Source organism: Miniopterus schreibersii, assembly GCF_964146895.1.
Source record: "Miniopterus schreibersii genome assembly, chromosome: 9".
In the NCBI taxonomy this organism is placed as follows: domain Eukaryota; kingdom Metazoa; phylum Chordata; class Mammalia; order Chiroptera; family Miniopteridae; genus Miniopterus; species Miniopterus schreibersii.
In genome coordinates, this window is record NC_138118.1 from 58,424,325 (window position 1) to 58,444,899 (window position 20,575).

General features: G+C 33.7%; 1 protein-coding gene across 1 annotated transcript in view; it reads left to right on the forward strand.

The window, feature by feature from the left end:
- The window catches only part of AKAP9 (A-kinase anchoring protein 9), a 137,342-nt gene that overhangs the window by 7,292 nt on the left and 109,475 nt on the right, over positions 1-20,575 (forward strand). Inside the window, exons 2-5 of the mRNA XM_081147848.1 lie at positions 11,983-12,237; positions 14,709-14,753; positions 19,242-19,295; positions 19,657-19,827. Coding sequence (XP_081003974.1) covers positions 11,983-12,237; positions 14,709-14,753; positions 19,242-19,295; positions 19,657-19,827 — 525 coding nt within the window. The remainder of the gene's footprint in view (positions 1-11,982; positions 12,238-14,708; positions 14,754-19,241; positions 19,296-19,656; positions 19,828-20,575) is intronic.

Below are 20,575 nucleotides of genomic sequence, written 5' to 3' on the forward strand. Positions count from 1 at the left end.
CAGATATTTCACTAGTTTAAGACAGGTTTTTGTTGTCATATTGTCTCCCCTTTACTTCTAGTGTTATTGTGGTAGTGGTCACCAAAATATAACTTAGGATACTTAATGCTTAGTCTAGGATGCTATGTAAAGCTTTGGTTGATTTGCATGTGTGTTTAACCCTGTTCGAAAACAGTGTCGTTTGGCCTAGGTTACTCATTTAACTCTGTAGATTCCTTTATACCATGAAAGTGTCCTTTATCCTCTTACTCATAAACAGTGTAGTGTTTGTTTTCAGTTGCCATCAGGGTTATGATTCTTATTCTGGTTTGCTATTCACTAAGATTTTTATGTGTTCTAAAAGTTTCTCTGTAAGTCTAACTTTTTTTTTCCTTTTAAGAGATCATTTTTTAAACCCCCAAAGTTTTTTTTTTCTTTTTTTAGAGGTCAGTGCTTAAAGCCCCAAAAGATACTATTTTGACTAGTAAGAACTAAACTAAACTTTAGTATTTAAAATTTCAGTCTATAAAGATTTGAATTTATAAATTGCATTGATTAAGTAGGTTCTCTGGTTTATAGATTTCTGAAAAACTAATAGGGTAGAAAATCTAGAATTTTTTCTCCTATTTCTTGATACGGAACACACTGCAAAATTCCGTATTTACTAAGGATCCTTCGTTGTGGGCTCTGTGATTAGGCTGTATTTATTCCTCAAGGGTCTCACTTTTATTTCAGTTAATGTTGCCTTATTGTTTTCCCAGGGAAGATAGGGACAGGGTCGAACTAAAAATACTAGTATCCATATTTATCAAGAACCAAATTTAATGTATGAAAGTGTGTGGGGGAGATGCAGGCAAATGAGATGGGGATAAGGCAGTGATCTTAGCTAATGACCACAACATTTATGGCCTGTTGACTATACATGTATATGTTGATTCCTTAATACAGATAAGTAGATGCACTAAAGGGCAGGGTACTAGTAAATATGTAAAAAGTGCATTAACAAATATCTGCTGGGAGTTTACATATAGAAGAATGGGTTTTGGCTGAAAGTTGTAGAAACAATGATCTATTCATAGACAACTTCAAAATATTGAAAATATTTTTATGTAAAATCTTTTATAGTGTTTGCCAAAGAAATTTTAATGTGCATAAATTCCTTTCATAATGGAAATATATAGCTGAGTATTTCTGCTCAGTGACTTTGCTTCAACAAGAGAACTCTCACTTTTCCACTTCATCCAATATTATTTTTTATAATAGAGTTTGAGAAAAAGAGATTTGGGATTTTTTTTTTTTTTAGTTGAAAAAAATATGTTGTTTTTTTTTAATTCAAAGGGTAAAATACAATACGACTCAGTGTTTTGTTTTGTTTTTAAGAGTTTCTCACACTTTTTTTTTTTTTTTAAATATATCTTTATTGATTTCAGAGAGAGGAAAGGAGGGGGGGAGAGAGAGAGAGAGAAACATCAATAATGAGAGTCATTGAATAGCTGCCTAGCCTGCAACCCGGGCATGTGCCCTGACCGGGAAGCGAACCCCGATCTCCTGGATCCTAGGTCAATGGTCTACTGTTGAGCCACTCCTGGCCAAGCAGTACGACTCAGTTTTAATCTTATGACAGAAAACTCTATATATAGTCTTTTTCCTGTAGGATTTGGATTTAAATTTTTTTAATGTTCCAGTTTTAATTTTTATATCTCATGTGCTATGATATTTCCAAGGCTTGGGAGTTGATACCTATTCAGAAAGCATCTCAGTTGAAAAATAAAATCCTGTGAATTATTTTGTACTTATTTTCCTATATGGTGCATGCTTATAAAACTTAACCTCTTATTTTCTTTTAATTCAAAATTTGTCTCATACTTAGCCCTTCTTCACATTCTAACACCACTGTCCAATAAAAAAATCAGGCCCACATTACCTCCCTTCTGTTTGGTTTCCCTGACTCACTCTTCTTTGCTTTTCAGATCCAGCTAATCACCTTGCTGATTTTACCTTCCAAATATTTCTTGATTTATCCCCACTTCTGTTCCTACCTCCTTGTCTCTAACTTGGACAATGAGAAGGTTGAGACTGGAAGAAAGAAGAGTATAAATTTGATAATAGTAGCTGCCAATTTTTGAGCACCTTCTAATGCAAAGGCATTATGCTAAGGGTTTTACATTTATTATCTCATTTAATACTTGTAACTATTCTAAGAGCTGTGGCTACTGTTGGTATTGCTATTTTGTAGCTGGGAAAACCAAGAAGTTAAATAATTTGCATAAAGTCATAGAGGCAGAGCAAGGGTTCAAACCCAGTCTGTTTGACCCAAGACATTGTGTTCTTAATTTCAGCCCTACACTGGCTCTTACATCGTTGATCAGTATTCGTTCAGTAGGTAGGATTGAGAAGCCTTGGTAATTGGTTGTAAAGGGTAAGAAAGATGCTATGGTCTGAATGTTTGTGTCCCCCCAGAATACATATGCTGAAATCCTAACTCTCAAGGTGATGGTTAGGAGGGGGGAACATTTGGGAGGTTATTAGGTCATAAGGGCAGAACCCTCATGAATGGGATTAGTGCCCTTATAAAAGAGAGTTCCCTTGCTCCTTTCACCATGTGAAGTTATAGCAAAAAGATGGCCATCTGTGAACTAGAAAGCGGTCTTTTACCAGACACCAAATCTGTTGGCACCCTAATCTTGCACTTCTAACCTTCAGAACTATGAGAAATAAATTTCTGTTGTTTATCCACTGCCCAGTCTATGGTATTTTGTTATAACATTCCAAACAGACTAAGATAAGAGATGACAGCAGCTTTCTGACTTGAGCAACTGAAGGGATATAAATGCTAGTTGAGATAAGGAACATGGACAAATTTGGGGGGAGAGGAAAGTTTTAATGAAATAGGTCTTTGAAATAGGAAACGTGGGCATATTTAGAGGGAAACAAATATTTGAGTAGAATAAAAATGAGTTTTGTTTTGCATATATTGAGTCAGGGGTGCCAATAGGACATTCTAGAGGAGTGATCCATGTAGAATATAATATGAGTCTGGAGTTTAAGACAGAAAGAAGTTCATGGTATGAATAAATAATTGTTTTAAAGATACTAGCTGACACTCTGGAAATTGGGAGTTCACTCAGGAAGAAGCCAGAGTGGGACACAGATTGAGTTGAACCTTGTGGACACACCCATGTTTAAAAGGCAGGTGGAGAGGGAGACTGCAAAGGAGACAGACAGACTTCACAAAGCTAGGAGATGATAATGTCTGTGAAAGTAAGGGAAGAGAGAGTTTCAAGTAAGGAAGAGTGGCCACTTGTCAAAAATGAGAATTCATATTACTATGGGATGGGGAATGAATGGGAATCAGGAAAACATAGTGAATGCTACCTACCTTTTCAAAGATTTTGTGTGAAAAGCAGTTATAATTGTAGTGGTTATAAGCTTGGACTAGACCAGACCATCTGGGACCAAATCCTGTCTTTGCCATTTATTAGCTTTGTGACTGTAAGCAAGTTACTTAACCTCCCTTTACTTCTGTTCTCCATCTAAAAAAAATGAGAACAGTAATAGTACCAGCATTGTGAGGATTCAGCTAATAGATATAAAGCACTTAGAACTTCATCAGACTGTAAAAAAGTGTTCAAGAAGTATTAGCCGCCATCCTCCTCCTCGTGCTGGAGCACAGAGGATTAAGCTGTATAGCAGAAAATTAGACTGGAGAAAGAGCTGGGATCAGATCATGAGGAGCCATATGTGTCATTTTAAGTAATAGGGATTTTTTCATAAACTTGGCAGAAAACTATTAAAAGACGTATTTGGCATGTGTTGTTTTTTAATCCTCACCCGAGGACATGCTTAGAGAGAGAAGGGAGAGGGAGAGAGAGAGAGACATCAATTAGTTGCCTACTGTATGTGCCTCAACCAGGGATCCTACCCACAACCCCAGTTATGAGCCCTAACCAGGAATTGAACCTTTTGTTGCATAGGACAATGCTCAACTGAGCCACTCCAGCAGGGCTGGCATGTTTAACCCCTGAAGAGGTTATTCCTTTCCTAAAAAGATCTGAATATGGGCTGTGGCAGTTTCATGTTGTCGCTATACGAATGAAGCATGTTGTTTTTTAATATAAAATATTGGCAATTAAAGTAGCTAAATGTAAACACCCTAACTCCAGTGGGCCTCTTTTGTTCCCCAAAAAACTGAGATTAGTTAAGTGAGGGAGGGATAATAGAGGGTTCTTGTCAAGATAGATTTCAAAGGAAGGTAAGAGTAGTAGAGCCCGGCCTCATGGGAAACTGAAAAGCCATTTGGAACTGAGATATGGTTGGGGCAGAGTGCCATTCTGCTCACTGTTCATTGTTAACAATTACTGAGGTTACAGTGAAATGAAACAGGTAGGTGGCATCTGAACAGTGAAATGTAATGAATGACCTGTCAGTGTTGGCTTATGGGATGTGGTAAAGGTGTCTGGAGCGGCTGATGAAAGAGGCCAGGCCCCAGGACAGCATATTCCTGGGGCTTCTGCCTTATTTCTGTCTTTTGGGATGAGATTTTTGATAGATGTATAGTTGTATTATATCCTTTTAAAATAATTATATTAACATATGGGCCTGTGATCATTTTATTAGTGAACATTCTTTATAGATCTGTGGGGGTGGGGGTGGGGAGATAGGCAAAGGGCAGTGAAGTTCTTTCAAAGAAAACAATCACCCATAGTCTCATAACCTACAAGCAATTACTGCTAACAGTTTGTTGATTCTTTGTTTCTTTGTGTAAGTACGTATATTTTTAAACTTCAATCATGCTCTTATTTGCAGTTTTGGCCTCTTTTTCTCTGACTTTATGTTGAGAGCATTTTCTCACATTAAAAAAGTTTTTAAGCCCGACCGGGCGTGGCTCAGCAGTTGAGCGTCAACCTAGGATCCAGGAGATCAGGGTTCGATTTCCGGTCGGGGCACATGCTCGGGTTGTGGGCTTGATCAATGACTCTCTCATCATTGATGTTTCTGTCTCTCTCTCCCTCTCCTTTCCTCTTCCTGAAGTCAATAAAGATATATTTTTAAAAAATTTTTAAAAAGTTTTAAAGACATTATTTTCAAAAGCTACATAATACTACATTGTGTGGTTGTGTAGTAGTGTAACCATCGACCTGATATTATCATCTTACTTTTGTTAAAGAGACAATGCAAGTATTCTGAAGTTCTGAGGAATAATGCCTAAAATTATTGCTTAGTGGTATCTCTTTTCTATAAAAAATAATCTTTTTTCACTCTGTGCAGGCACTATTCTAGACTTAGAGTGTCAGTTAAAAATCCCTGCCTTCCTGGAGCTTACCTTCTAGGTATTTGTTCTGAAATAATAATTTGACTTTGTATAATCAGTACTATGAGCCTAAAACAGTATTCTGATAATTTTATATATTTAGAAAGTGATTTGTTCTGAATACTATAATGCTATAATGTATTAATAATTTTCCACTTATATGTATTATAATTCCATTATAATGTATTATAATTTCCACTTTTTGTTCTATATCTTTTTTCACTTGGGATCATTTTGTAATACACACTGCTTATTGAATTGTTTTTTCAAGCATTTTTTTTTAATGTAGAATTCTTTTTCTTTTTCTTTTTTATAATTAAGTGAAAGTAGGGAAAGGAGAAAAGAAAGGGAACAATTGAAAAAATAGTCTAAAAAAAAAAAAGCCCTTAAATCTGGGAGAAATCTTACCCTAGCCTGTTGGGCTCAGTGGTTAGAGCCCTTGGTCTGAAGGGTCCTGGGTTCGATTCTGGATAAGGGCACATACCTCAGTTGCAGGCTCAATTCCCAGCCCAGGTTGGTGCTCATGTGGGAGGCAACCAATGTGTCTCTCTCACATCGATATTTCTCTCTCTCTCCCCCCGCGCCCCTCTTCCACTCTCTGGAAAGCAATGAAAAAAATATCCTCAGGTGAGGATTAAAAAAAATTTTTTTTTAAATAAATCTAGGAGAAATCTTAAAAGATCCTCGAATCTACCTCTTCATTGTACAGTTGAAAAAACAGTTCTGCTGAGGCTGTTGAGGTTAAGTGTCTTGTCCATTGTCACATAGCTAGCTTATTAGGATCTCAGTAGACACAACTGTTTAGTACTCTATTATATGAAATCCATATTCTTTTTGAAACATTATTTTCATTCAACAAATATTTGTGCCTACTATGTGCCAGACAATGAAATATGTTAAAATATGTAAAATTAAGATGATTCTTGAGGCTTCAGAATCTGTTTTCTTCTTAGACATGGTGTTCCAACACTTGTATTTAAGAAAGAAATCAGCATTGAATGAGATTATAGGATAGAAATTGGACAGACGGGTCAGTAATGTAAAGTCCTGTGGTCTTTACCAGATCTGTTTTCCTTGGTTTATTTGACACTGTTATTTTCCAACAGCTTGTATCTCTGTGATGTTGTTAGAAAATATGCTTCAGAGCACAAAATGTTGCTTTTGTCTTCTTTGCTTTTAGTTGCCCTACTTCACTACATACAAATTGTCTTTGGGTCAGCTGTTGTAATCTTTTTGCTTCCATAGTTAGGCCCCTGGAGTTTTGCTGTAATAGTTTGTACACCATTCTTGGGCAACGTTCATTAAGGAGGAATATTAAAAATGTTTAAAGGCAGCACTGACAAGTACAAATAATCACCATAATTAGAATTAATTAAGATATCTTAAATTTTCTGCAGCAGAAACATAGACAGTAGCTCTACTTTTAGCAATATTTGAAAACTGGAAAGACTAGAAATACTTTTGAAATATTTTATAATGCTCTCTTTAGGGGATGCATGGTGTGTGTGTGTGTGTGTGTGTGTGTGTGTGTGGTTTCCCCCAGTCTTGTCAAAAAAGTATTGGTTTGGTGATTTCATTTGTTTATGTGTTTAAACTTAGTGTTCTAGGATTTGAAGTATAATGACAAATGAAGAAAAAGATAGCTCAGATTGCATGGCATACAAATTGGTAGAATGGAAAGAATACTGGATTTGGAGTCAAATGTTCTTATTCTATTCTATTTTGCCACTTACTGAATATGACCTTGGACAAGTAATTCATATTCGTCTTCAAATCTCAGCTTCCACATTATTTCTCATTACTTCCTGACCTCTCTCCAGATCCCCATCGAAATCAAGTCTTTCTGTTATATGCTTTCTTTAGTACTCTTTCTTCAAAGCACTTTTTATCTCTTGAAATGATATATTTCTATATTTATCTGTATTTGTTTAATTTGTTCTTCCTACCTGAATTACAGTTCGTAGAGTAGGATTTATATCTGATTCATCACTACCTGCCCTGCCTTTAGCATTGGGCTGAACACAGGATAGGTAGTCAGTAAATATTTGCTAAAAATGAACTGCTTAATACCTGCCATATGCCAAGTTATTTCCTTCACAGATATAAAACTACAAAGCCATCTTTGAGAAATTAGGATGAGAGCTTCCCCATACCACCTTCTTGGAGATATATAGAGGACTGTTGAGTTTATGAAATTATACACTAACTTTTATCTTGTTTCTCACAACTCAGTGAAGAAATAGGCTGGCCTACATTAAAACATCCTACTATTAGGACCATATATTTTAACTCGTGTCTAGCATAGTGCCTGGCACATAGTAAACACTCCGATGAGCACTCAAGAAACACAATAGCCCTGGCTGGGTTGCTCAGTTCGTTGTAGCATCATCCCATACACCAAAAGGTTGCAAGTTTGATTCCCAGTCAGGGCACATACCTAGGTTGCAGGTTCAATCCCCTGTCGGGGTGTGTACTGGGGGGGCATACAGGAGGCAACTGATGGATGTTTCTTTCTCACATTGATCTCTCTCTCTCCCCCCCCCTAAAAATCAATAAACATATTTTCTGGTGAGGATAAAAATACGCACACACACAGATTTCAATTAGCTGTGTTTTTGAAGTAACATAAAAACTTGGCATGTTTTTATACAGCATTTTTTTAAAAGTCCTTGTTTTATTGAGATTAGTCATTTTTAAAGTTATAAATATTGAGTTTAAGGAACAAATTATCAGTCATTTTTATTTAGTTGTTTATTCATGGTCTGGTCAGGGTAAGATACTTGCTTAAGATCTGAATCAGTTTTGAAAGACAAATGTTTGTGGACATAATATCTTTCTAGTAAATCTTCCAACTATTTTTGTGCCTACATATGTTAACATTTTTATTGTTGGCTTTCAAATGACAAACACAGATGGCTATAGTATAAATTTTCAGCATGTTTTGGACTAAATGTTTTCCCAGTAATTTAAAGTGTATCATTTCAGTATCAGATCATTGCTGACTGAATAGAGTTTCTGGTATTTGCTTATCTATTAGCTTGCCATTTTTTAGATTTATAATAAAAATAATTTAGACAGCTATAAGACATTAGGTTTATGATATGATCTTGTTCCCTCTTTTATAACACAGAATTTCTTGCTAAAAAGCTATTGTGGGTATTATTTTTGAGAATTTAATTTTGTCTTATTTGTTTTGGCGGGGTTGGGGCGTATTGGAGGAGAGATTATGGTGAGAGGGATTATTTTGTGTTTTAATTCATGTAATTGCTCATTTTTAATTCTGAGACCATGGAACTTTTTTATATAGTAGAATTAGATATGCCTATTATAGCATCTTAATTGTCAGGTTCTGTGGAACAGTACTTAAAGTGATTACTTGGTGGCTTTAAAAGATAAATTCTATTTCACTCAACACGTATTTACTAAATACTGCTTTAGCCTTTGAAAATATAGCAGTGAACAAAAGTTCTTACCCTTATGGACTTTATCTTCTGGTTAATCTGAAAAAATAATTACTTCATATAATCAGTAGCAGGCCTAAAACAATGTCTTGATAATTTTATGCCCTTAGAAGTGATTCATTCTGAACACTATAATAGAACCATTTCTACTTTTTATTCCATATCTATGATTAACTTTTTCACTCAGGTTCATTTCGTAATGGATACTGTTGTCTCAGTATTTTTTTTAATTGAACTTTTTATAATGCAGTTTTAGTTTTCTCCTTTGTTATGTTTCTACATATAAGTAAATATTAAATAGAAATTATATATATATCTATATATCTATATATCCTAACAGTTGAAATTTTAAACTGAATCTTCATCTTTGTCCTGATATCCTCTGTTATCTGAATATATTTTCTAACACAAATAACATGGGCCTTTAAGAAGCTTTTGAAATTGAGCATAAATATCAAGAATGACAATATTAATATTTCTCTTGACTTTACATTCTCACTGAGGGATCTTTTAAAAAATGATGTGCCTAGACTTTGGATTCTATTTACAGATAATACATAATGGTGTTTCAGTTGGTTTATTTTAAAAAATGAATCTGCTACCCTCAAAGTAGTTTAAATGCATTCCAGCAGCGTAATAATGTGAAAGTAGTGGCAACTGGTGTTGCATCTGTTCCTTAAGTAGACATGAAGCAGGATAACTGGCTAGTTGCTAAATAGCTGAGAAAAAAATTTTAATGTGATATATTTTTATATTCTACGAGGTCAGTGATTAGATAGTTGGCTTTCTTATTAACACTATATACTTTTCTTCATCTACAGCAGACAGAATAAGGATAAAATATGCTGTGTTATTCTATAGGTTCTAGTATTTGTCACTTTTTTTTAAATATGTCTTTATTGATTTCAGAGAGAGGAAGGAAAGGGAGAAGAGATAGAAACATCAATGGTGAGTCATTGATCGGCTCCCTCCTGCACACCCCTACTGGGGATTGAGCCCAAAACCCGGGCAGGTGCCCTGACCAGGAATTGAACCAAGATCTCCTGGATCCGCGGTCGATGCTCAACGACTGAGCCACGCCGGCTGGGCTTTGTCACGTATTTTGATAGTTAATGCTATCAACATAATTATTAAGATTGCTTTAGCCCTGGCCAACACGGCTCAGTGGTTAAAGTGTTGGCCTATGCAGCAGAAGGTCATTAGTTTGATTCTCAGTCAGGGGCACATACCTAGGTTGTGGGTCCAAGCACTGCCCCAGGGTGGCTGTGGGAGGCAACCAACCAGTGTATGGGTCTCTGTCACATTGATGTTTTTCTCTCTCTCTCCTCCCCCATGTCTTTCTTCCACTTTCTAAAAATCAATGGAAAAATATCCTCACTCCTCGGGTGCGGGTTAAAAAAAATTAATAAAATTTTTAAAAAAGATTTTTATATTCTATAAGGCCATCTTAAGAAATTTAATGGCCATCTTTGTAATTGGTCTAATTAATAGTTATATAGTTAATTTACTGGTAGTATATTTCCTCTTTTTAAGGCACAGGGGGCTTATACCTGTTCTTATGCTTTTGTTTCTCTTCTCTAGAATGATCAAGACCTCGAATTAAATTTAGGAATTGGTGGTTAGTAGTTGCTTCATATAAAATTTAGAAAATTACATAAAAAAGGAAATTTCAAATGAGCATAAGGAAAAGTACCTGTAATCTCAAATCCAGAGATATACCAAAGCTATTATGGTTATATTCTTCCAGAATTTACCTATGCCTATATATTAACATATACGTGTTATTAAAATTCAAGCTAGTTAGAATGAATTGATGAAGGCTGTAAGTCTGAAGCCTGTCTTGTCTTTGTTAAAAGAGATGCAAATAATTTTCCTTTTATTAAGAAAAGGAATACATTGCAATATTATTTTATAACTACTACTGTGTCATAAACATCTTTATTATTAATATGGCTTGCATTAAGGTTATTTTAATTGAGTTAATCCAGTGTTACCCAAAGTATGTAATACATACTTCTAATTTTAGGTGGTGACAGATACTTTAGGTCATATCCTAATTCAGTTTTAAGTAACACTGGATAGTATTGTAAGAAAGTTACTACCTCTCTAGATTTCTTTTAAGTTCATCTGCTAATGGCAAACCAAAAGTCTGTTTGATGCTCATATACCTTTTATGCTTTTCTCACACTTGCCTGTTTTTTTATATAAACTTCAGCAGTAATAACTAACTAAAATTTTAATAATGTTGTTTTATTTTTCATTTTATTTATTTTTGTTTACTATTTTGTTAAAGAAATCAAAAGTGATGCTAGCTCTTAATTTATATCAGGGATAGAAATTCCCCTTTTAAAATAAAAATTAAATAAAAGCACACAAGTTAAAACATGTTAAGTAAATGATAAGTATAAGTGGAACTAGGACATGGCATGAATTCTGATGATTAAGGGATGAGAAGCACTGTTATTTGATATTAAAATTATTTCTAATTTTTTCCCATTATTTACAAGGCTGCAGTGATCATTTGTATAGCTAAAACTTTTTGCATGGACTAATTACATTTAGTATAAATTAGTAGAAGTTCCAGAAACTCCACAAAGCAAATTTATTTAGAGCTCTTATGTTTTCATATAATCTCACATCCAGAGTTTATACTCTCACTGAATGTTGAATGAGAGTGCTTGTTTTCCCTTATTCTGCCCAACTGTGGGCTAGTTTTTTTTCTTTAGATCTGACATTTTAGTTCTTAGTATTTGAAAAGCATTTATTCAGTCCAGCCTAGAGTGGCTCAGTGGTTGAGCATCGACGTATGATCCAGGAGATAGCGGTTCGATTCCTAGTCAGGGCACATGCCCAGGTCTGAGCTTGATCCACAGTAGGGGATGTAGAGCAGGCAGCCCATCAATGACTCCCTCATCATTGATGTTTTATCTTTCTCTTTCCCACCCCCGCCTCTCTCTGAAATCAACAAAGATATATTTAAAAACAAAACAAAAACGGTAGTCTCTTCTTTAAAAAAAAAAAAAGAAAAGCACTATTTCAGAAATACTTAATTTCTATGCAGTTTAATAGTTATCTGTCTATTAAGGACTAACAATTGTCCTTTATTTTGTCATCATTTTAGTGATGGTTTAAAGAAAGTGACTCCAAAGCTGTTTTGTCTTAGTGGTGATAAAGATAAATTATCTTTGACAGTAATGACTTTCTCTTTTTCTTTTTTATTTTATTTTGTAGCTTGCCCAGTTTCGACAAAGGAAAGCTCAATGTGATGGGCAGAATCCTTCAAAGAAGAAAAAAAAGAAGACTTCGTCAAGCAGTAAACTTGATGTGTCAGCATACCGTGCTTTGAATACTGAGCAATCACAGAGTGATGAGATGTATATGAATAGTTCTCAGGGAGTAGGATCAGTCTCGACTGCTGAATCCACAGTAATGAGAACACTACACAGTGGAGAAATAATCAAACATGACCAGGTCTTCTCTGTTGAAGTAAGTGTTCATCCAGGTTTTAAACATTAAAATTTTAAGTGGAAAGTTGTTGTAATGACAACACTCATTAGCACCCTGTGCAATTTTTATGAGCTTGATTCAATAAACATTTATTGAGCAACTGTTACACACCAAGGATTGAGTATCAAGGATACAAAGGTAAATATGACAGTCTCTGCCCATTAGGAAAGTCAGTCTAGTGGGGAGGCAAGATGTAAGGTAGGCCCTGTACCCTAATTAGAGCTATGCTAGCAACAGTATACATGGTACTCTCATGTGTCATGATTTGGGAGAATGCCCAAATCAGCTTTGTTGGTTATTTAGCTGGAGGCAGAGAAGCAGGGGACACAATCTCTGTGCCAGATTGCTTTAAAAAAGACCTGAAACAGTGTGATGTGATTTGGAAGCCATAAGTAGTTTAGTTTTAAATGGATCACAAAGTGATGGGGATGGAATGGTGGTAATGCCAAAGGGCAGGAGATTGCACCTAGTCCGTAGAAAGTTCTCAGTAAAGACTAGTTTTCTCCCTCCCCTTAGTGATGTAATTTTCCAGAATATAGAGATGAGGGAGAAGCTAAGAGTAGATTAGGATGGTGGGTGGGATGGTGGAACCACCAACTAAGACTAGAAGTAGAGAATGATGGAATGCTTAAGAGGAACAGTGTTAGACAAGGCAGATTATCACAATTTGGATTGGGCCTTGGTATCTTTATATGGAAACAGAAAGATTTAGACATATGAGGATTTGTGCTTTATTCTGGTCAGGAGTGTCTGAGATTTGTTATTTATCATAAGTATCTTTTGTAGTTTTTCCTACTTTGAGTTTATTGAGCATCTTAGATGTGTAGATTAATGTTTTTCATTGTTTTAGGAAGTTTATAGCCATTATATCCTCAGATATTCTTTCTGCCCCTTTCTCTCCTCTCCTTCTGGGTCTCCCTTTATGCTTATGTTGGTATGTTTATATTGTTGCACAGATCTCTGATGCTCGTTCATTTTTTCTTCATTCTTTTTTTCTCTCTTTTTCTTCTTCAGACTAATTTCAGTTGAACTATTTTGCAGTTTGCTGATTCTTTATTCTTCATCCTTAGATCTGTTAAGCCCCTGTAGTGAAATTTTCATTTCAGTTATTTAATTTTTAACGCCAGAATTTCTTTGGGGTTTTTTAAAAATATTTTTTCTCTTTGTTGATATTCTTTCTTTGGCGAAACATTTTTATAATTTCTTTTAGTTTTGTAGATGTTTTCTTCAATTATTTGACTAATTTAAAATAACTAAAGTCTTTGTTTATTAAGCCCAATATCTGTGTTTCTTCAGGGACATTTTCTACTGACTGCTATTTTTCTTGTGCATGGGCCATACTTTCGTTTTTATTTGTATATCTTGAAATTTTCTGTTGAAATCTGGACCTTTTAAATAATATAATAGGGCATTTGTGGTGTTTGATTTGATTTGAGGATGTGTTCGTTATGTTTTTCTGCCTTTTGTGCTCTTTACTAGTTTTAGCATTTTGAGTGCAAAGAGTGTCTTCTTAGCCTCAGTACCACTGTTTTTAGTACACAATATGCATAAGCAAGTGAACCATGAGGGCTTCTGCCATGAAAATAATTTAGATTTAAAAGAGGATCGCATGAGTTAAGAACCACTGCAACAGAATTTTAAAATAGGGGTAGGGCTTTTTTCTGTTCCTGGCATCAGTTACTACATCATAGGGGAAGTAGACTTAAAACTTGGTCTTGAATGATGAATGAAATTTCCATAAGTAGATGAGAATGGAGACAGTAGTGGTTCATATTTGTTGAATGAAGAGGTGAAATATCTGGGTCTTTTTTCTCACTTTTAAGATGAGATTCTTAGATGAGAGGGAGAAAAGCAGTGAAAATTTAGTTTTCCTCCTTGACTCTTCCTAGCACCATACTTCTCAGCTGAGGGTGGCTTGGAAAAGCCATTCACTTTATACGCAAATCCCAGGGATGTAGGGATGAAACAAGAATGTCTTTAAAAGTACTTTGTAAGCTACAAAGGTGTTAATAACAACACAAATTGTTATATTACTTCAAGTTGTTGCTATTTTCTAGCGTCAAGATTTGATGATTTTTCCTTTTGAAAAATTGAACTTTTTTACTAACATATTAGGACTTTTTTATTTAAAAAAAAGACACACACAAAAATTAATGCAATGATATTTTAATTGGTGCTTTTGTCTTACAAGTGATTCTTAGTGATACAAGACCTGGTATGAAAGTACCTCTTGATACTTTTACATATAGAAAAGTGCCTAGTGTTAAATTTTAGATGTGTTATTTACCCATTGTTACAGTGAAAATTTTAAAGATCTGAATAATTTTTACAGATTTTTAGTAATATTTTTATGTGTTTTCTGTCATTAGTACTAATAGTAATAGGTTAATGAAATTCAATATTTAGGTGGGAAAAAGCCTTAATGTAATCAGTTTCTACTTTTGTTTTAGCCAGAAAGTGAAATCTCAACCACAGCAGAAGATTATAGTTCAGAGGTAAGAATAAATAATATTGTGATTGACATTTTATATTTTTCTTGAAACTGTTATTGATTATTAGTACTTTACTTCTTGCAACTCGCGTGGTTCTGTATTTTTATAAATATAACAAAATATTGCATAACATGATATAATATAAATGACCTAGAAAACCTGGAGGTTATGCTTTTCTGATATATCTTTTTTTCAGATTATTAACTAAGGTCTTAAATCTGTATGAGTAGCTTAGTTCTTAATTAGATAAAATCCTTATTTTAGTTTCGAGGAGTGTTTGATTTGGTTTCTTAGGATATGTGATTATTGTAAGGTATCCATATTTAACACAGTGAACATTTCATAATATAGGCTATTTCATTTTAACTAATGCTTTTTATAAATGCTTGAATTCTAGTTAATTATATAAATTCATTTATTGAAGTTAATGTTACAATAGTGATTTTTAATTTAGATGATGAAAGCTGGTATAGGCATTGGCCACCTTAGGAAATACCTTCTTTGTGTATTACTAATGAATATATGTCGACTTACTAACTTTTTCTTACTTTTTTTTTAAATATATCTTTATTGATTTCAGAGAGAGGAGGAGGGAGAGAGAGAGAGAGAGAGAGAAACATTAATGATGAGAGAGTCATTAATCCGCTGCCTTCTGCACGCCCCCTACTGGGGATTGAGCCTGCAACCTGGGCATGTGCCCTGACAGGGAATCGAACCTTGATCTCCTGGATCATAGGTTGATGCTCAACCACTGAGCCACGCCGGCCAAGCAACTTTCTCTTATTCTTTTAGATATGATTATTGTTTCTTTGGTCCAGGATATGAGGCTATGGAAAAATACTCATTACTGTTTTGGATTATTAATTTAATGTGTTTAAAAGCTCTGAATGTACTTATTAGTAATCTGGTCAGGAAAATTATTATCCAGGGTTAAATAAATAAATTGGTGCCCTATTTAGGCCATTGCTTTTCAGTAACACACCCCCTCTAAAATGAAATTACTTTTTAGTCAACACATATACAGAGGTGGGCAAAAGTGGGTTAATAATAATAAATAATACAATAATGAATAAATGATACAAGAATAAATCTGTTTCACATACTTACAACTATAAACCGACTTTTGCCAACCCCTGTATTATAACCACTACAAATGCCAGATTTGCAGTTTATTAATCTTGGCTGTTCTGGTTTGCGTTTGAGTGTTCTAAAATTTCAAAATTACATAGTTTTAATCTTAGACCACATACTTATCCTGTATTTTGTCTAAATATCACTGTCATTTTTCTGGTACGTAGAAAATAGGGTGATGGAAAAAGTAGAGGCTTTGGATCCAGAAAGATCTGTATTCAAACCTCAGCTTCATTACCTCCAAGCTGAACTTGGGCACATCACTTAAACTCTGAAACACAATTTCCTTACCTGTAAATCAGGGCTAATAATATCTACCTGACAGGGTAGTTGAGAGGGTTATTTGATGATATTTAGTATGGTGGTGTTTATATAAAAGACAATAAGCAAAGTTTGGGTGGGTTTTTTTGCTGCTACTCAGTAATAATAATATGCTTTTCTTCATTCTAAATATGTCTGAAACAAGGGACGAGAATTCTTTTATCAAGTTATTCTCAGAAAGATTTTAGATTCTGATATTTATTTAGAACTTCATTTGGAAATTTTGTGTATATAGATACGGTGTGAACTTAATCTTCTTGACTTCTGTAGCTCCTATGTTTATTGGGTTGAAAAATGGATTCAAGCCTAGAGAGAATTAGATAATTTTATCCTGTGACCTACTTAAGATCTGTTTTGTATAAATATATGTCCAATTATATATACTAGAGAAAGCATACTAAATATAAATACCCTTTTATGAATTAATTTAAATTATACATGATCTGTTTAGTCCTCAATGAAGGGACATTTCATATCCAGAATGCCATATTTACATAAAATATTTTTATTGATACCCTTTGAGCAGAAAGTAGGGAATGCTATAGACAACATAGAGACAAGACAGGTAGATAAATATGCTTTGCTATGTATAGAAAGGGTATATAATTTCATTATGGATTTCATCTGATTATTTAATACTCCTTAACCAAGGCACTTGTATGATTCATAACATTTATGAAATGACTGCCTAGAGTTGGAAGACATTGTCCATAGCCATAAAGTAATGTAAACTTAGCCTTTCAACTTTGACTTGGCTTTCTTTTTTTATACTTTATTTTTTTCCCTAGCTGCCTCAGCTTTGTTGAGGTATAATTTTGCAATTTAAATAGTATATATATTTAATTACAATAAATTGTATATCACATTAAGTTGTACAATGAGTTGTTTGATATTTAACTTTGATTTTGGATGGATCATCTTAACCTCATTAGTTACTTGGCTCCAATTCCCTGAATCATATAGGACTTGAACTCCTATAATTTTCATGAACTTTTATGAACCATCAGTTTCTTCTTATTTTTTATTAAAACATCAGTTTTTAATAACTTTGAATGTACTACCAAATTAAGTATATGGATAACATAACAATCATAAATAGTGAAGTATTTTTTTAATGTTTAAATTAATATCCACTGAGAGAAAAAGTTTTGTGTGAATGCCATTTTATAGTTTTAAAATAAAAATTATTTTTCCTGTGGTTTTTTTCTGAATAGTAAGTAGTACAGTATTTTTATGAGATGATATATATCTCTACAGAACATTTTTATATTTAAAATTTACCTATTTGTACTTTCCTGAATCTTCCAAGTTGTTTATACAGATTGAGTAAATCTGTGAATTTAGAAAGAATATATTAGAATAGCCTTACATAACTTTGACAAATGTGAAAAAGAACATTGAGAGGTTGATCAAGTTATTAAATTACTTTCTTATTATAGTTTACTAAGTACAGTGTTAGTAGGCCAATATAAAAAGGAGAGGTAACTGCTCTACCCTTTAGAGCAATAAAATAATTTTCTGCATTAAAAAATAATTTATTGCTAACTATTGGTGATCCTGATATTCTGTTGAATGTTTCTATTGTAACTTTGAAATATGTTTTGTTTTTTTAGTTTACTTCTGGTGAATAATCTTTTATTACCTATATATTATATTAAATCTTTAAAATTTATTAATATTGACAAGATTTTTGTATTTATTATAACATATAATTAAGTTTTGAAAATAGTTGTGTAGTAGTTTAAGCCAATACATATATGCATTGTTCAAGTGTAAAATTTGTTTAACTTAGAAAAAAATTAATGTTGGCTACGTAATGTGTTAGATTCTATTGTAAACTGTTAACTAATTTATGTAATAGTGGCATCACCACTTGAAGGAATATTTATTGCTTAATATGTTTGAAGATATTAATAAAATCCATTTTGTTGCACTGTTACTCTTAAGTAAAGTTTTAGTAGATACTTATCAAAATGCTTCATTTCAGAATCAATAACTGAAATTTAGAGGAATTTAATTTGGAAGTTATTGTAGTAACTTGTTATTAATAATCTTAATAGAGGTAGTACTCCTGTCTTCTGATAGTTTTTACAGATTTAATATTGTGTTGCCATAAAGGAGATTTTTTTTTTAACTTTAGCTTTGCTTTCCAGAAATTATCCTTAGGGAAAAAAACAAAGGAATCAAACTCTGTTAAAGAATTCTTAGTTAGAATCTCCACTTTTTAAAGTGTTTTGGTCCATATGGATCTAATTATAAGATATTCTATCTTATGTATTTCAACGGTAGAAACTTCATTATCTTGGATTCTACTCCCATAGAATTGAGAATAATTAAGATGTGAGTGGAATAGAGTTCATTTGTATACTGTTGCGGGGGAGGGAGAGGAGGTTGTTAAATGGACTGAGGGATCTGAAGTTAATCTCCCACCAGGTCAGCCCTAGAGTTGTCCTTCCTACCACCAAATGTCTGTGATAGAGACAGGCAGCAGTATGTTCTGGAAAATCTCCACATCCATCAGGACTGGCATGGCTATATAGTACTTTTCCCAGGGGAAGGTTTTGGAAGGAGTGTTGCTCGCCTCGTCATCTCTTACCTCTAGAGCTACTTGCCAAATTTTAGTGAATTTATACGAGTAGACAGTTTTACTTTAAAATGAATAGGACTTAATAAAAAATTATTTACATGATTTTAAGACAGTGTTTTGTAGAAGAGGATTCAGTAATTTGATGTTTATAGTTATCCTGATGAAGACAAAATAAAAACTGTACATAGTTAGAACTTTAAATCACTTAAAAGAAAACGTATAGTGCAGTGTTTTTACATTGTAAGTACTCAAATGTTTGAGGAATGGTTGGCATTTGAAATAGTCATCGTGTCTTTTAGATTCTTAAATGTAATCGCTGTATCTGTTTTTGCCAGTGAGGTGTTTCCCTACGCATAAAAGAGGCGTGAATACAGTTAACAGAAATACAGTTGTTAGCTATAAATAGAATTCTATTTAAAATCATAATATATCAGGAAATTATTTTTATACAGGTAAATGGTTGCAGTTTTGTGATGAGAACAGGAAAGCCTACAAATTTATTAAGGGTACAGTATTTAAAACTACTCATGATACTAATGGTTTATAAACTGTTTAAAACCATCTGGCTTACTAACAAAGCTTTTTACTGCATGTACTTCTTTCTGTGGCTGAATCCTAAATGCTTTTAATGTTTAACAAAACAAAATTATCCATCTTTTGTTCTAAAACTTGATGTAACAGACTTTGCATATATCTTGTTTTTGCTTTTGAAGTATATATCACATTAACAACAAAGTAGGTTGCCATACCGGTAAACTCCCAAGTGATGAGTGATGTTTTAAAGTGGACTTTGTTTTGAATATTTGAATTCCTCTTCCTGAGGAATGTTGGTAGTACTGAATTATTCAACATCTTGGATTGACTTAGGAAGAAGAATTTGGTGCCGATGAGTCTTATTCTGAACATGGAGCACAGTACAGTCAGACCCACCTAGAGGTGATGGAAAATGAATTGGCTGGGAAACAGCATGAGACTGAAGAACTAAACAGAGAACTGGAAGAAATGAGGGCCACCTATGGGACTGAAGGACTGCAGCAAGTATGTTTACCTTATGTGGTTTTTGTTACTCATAAAAACAAATAGGAACAAATAGGAAATTTGAATGATAGTATATGTACATTCTTTAAAGATGGGGTTATTAAAGATAGCTGTGGTCATCTCATAATAATTCTCCATATATATATATATATATATATATGTTATAAGCAACCTCACTTAAAAACAGGATTTCATTAACAGGACTAATAAAACATGGACTCTTTTATTTAACTTTTTGAGATAGGTAGGCTGAAATCATTTCAGTAGAGTAGATGTTTTTGTAGTCGGCCTGAGAGAAAATTATTGTGCAGACCACATCAAAATATGATTTAAACTCATTAAAAATGTCAGTGAATCCTTGTAAGTAACCTCTTCTGGTTAAAATGACATCTGTTGTTTTTGGCAGTTAGTTATAGAAACAGGGCGAAATAGGACATTGATAAGGATGACAATATATTTCAGTTTCATCCTCCAGAAAAGAGTGAGGATTGCAAGTGTCTATGATGGTGTTGCCTAGGAACAGATTGAGGCATCCCTCAGTGTAAAGGCACTGTCCTAGAAGTAGATATATGAACTAGTTAGACCTAAGATGTTTTGTTTCTAAGTTCAGATGATTTTTTTTAAAGTTGATTTGGAAGTAAAACCAATTCCTTCAAGCTAATAGCTTTCAAATATGGAAAAGTTTGCTTACAAATCGTAATAATTCTGCCAGTGAGTTTTTTGGTGTGTTTTTTTAAGTTTGCCTGTA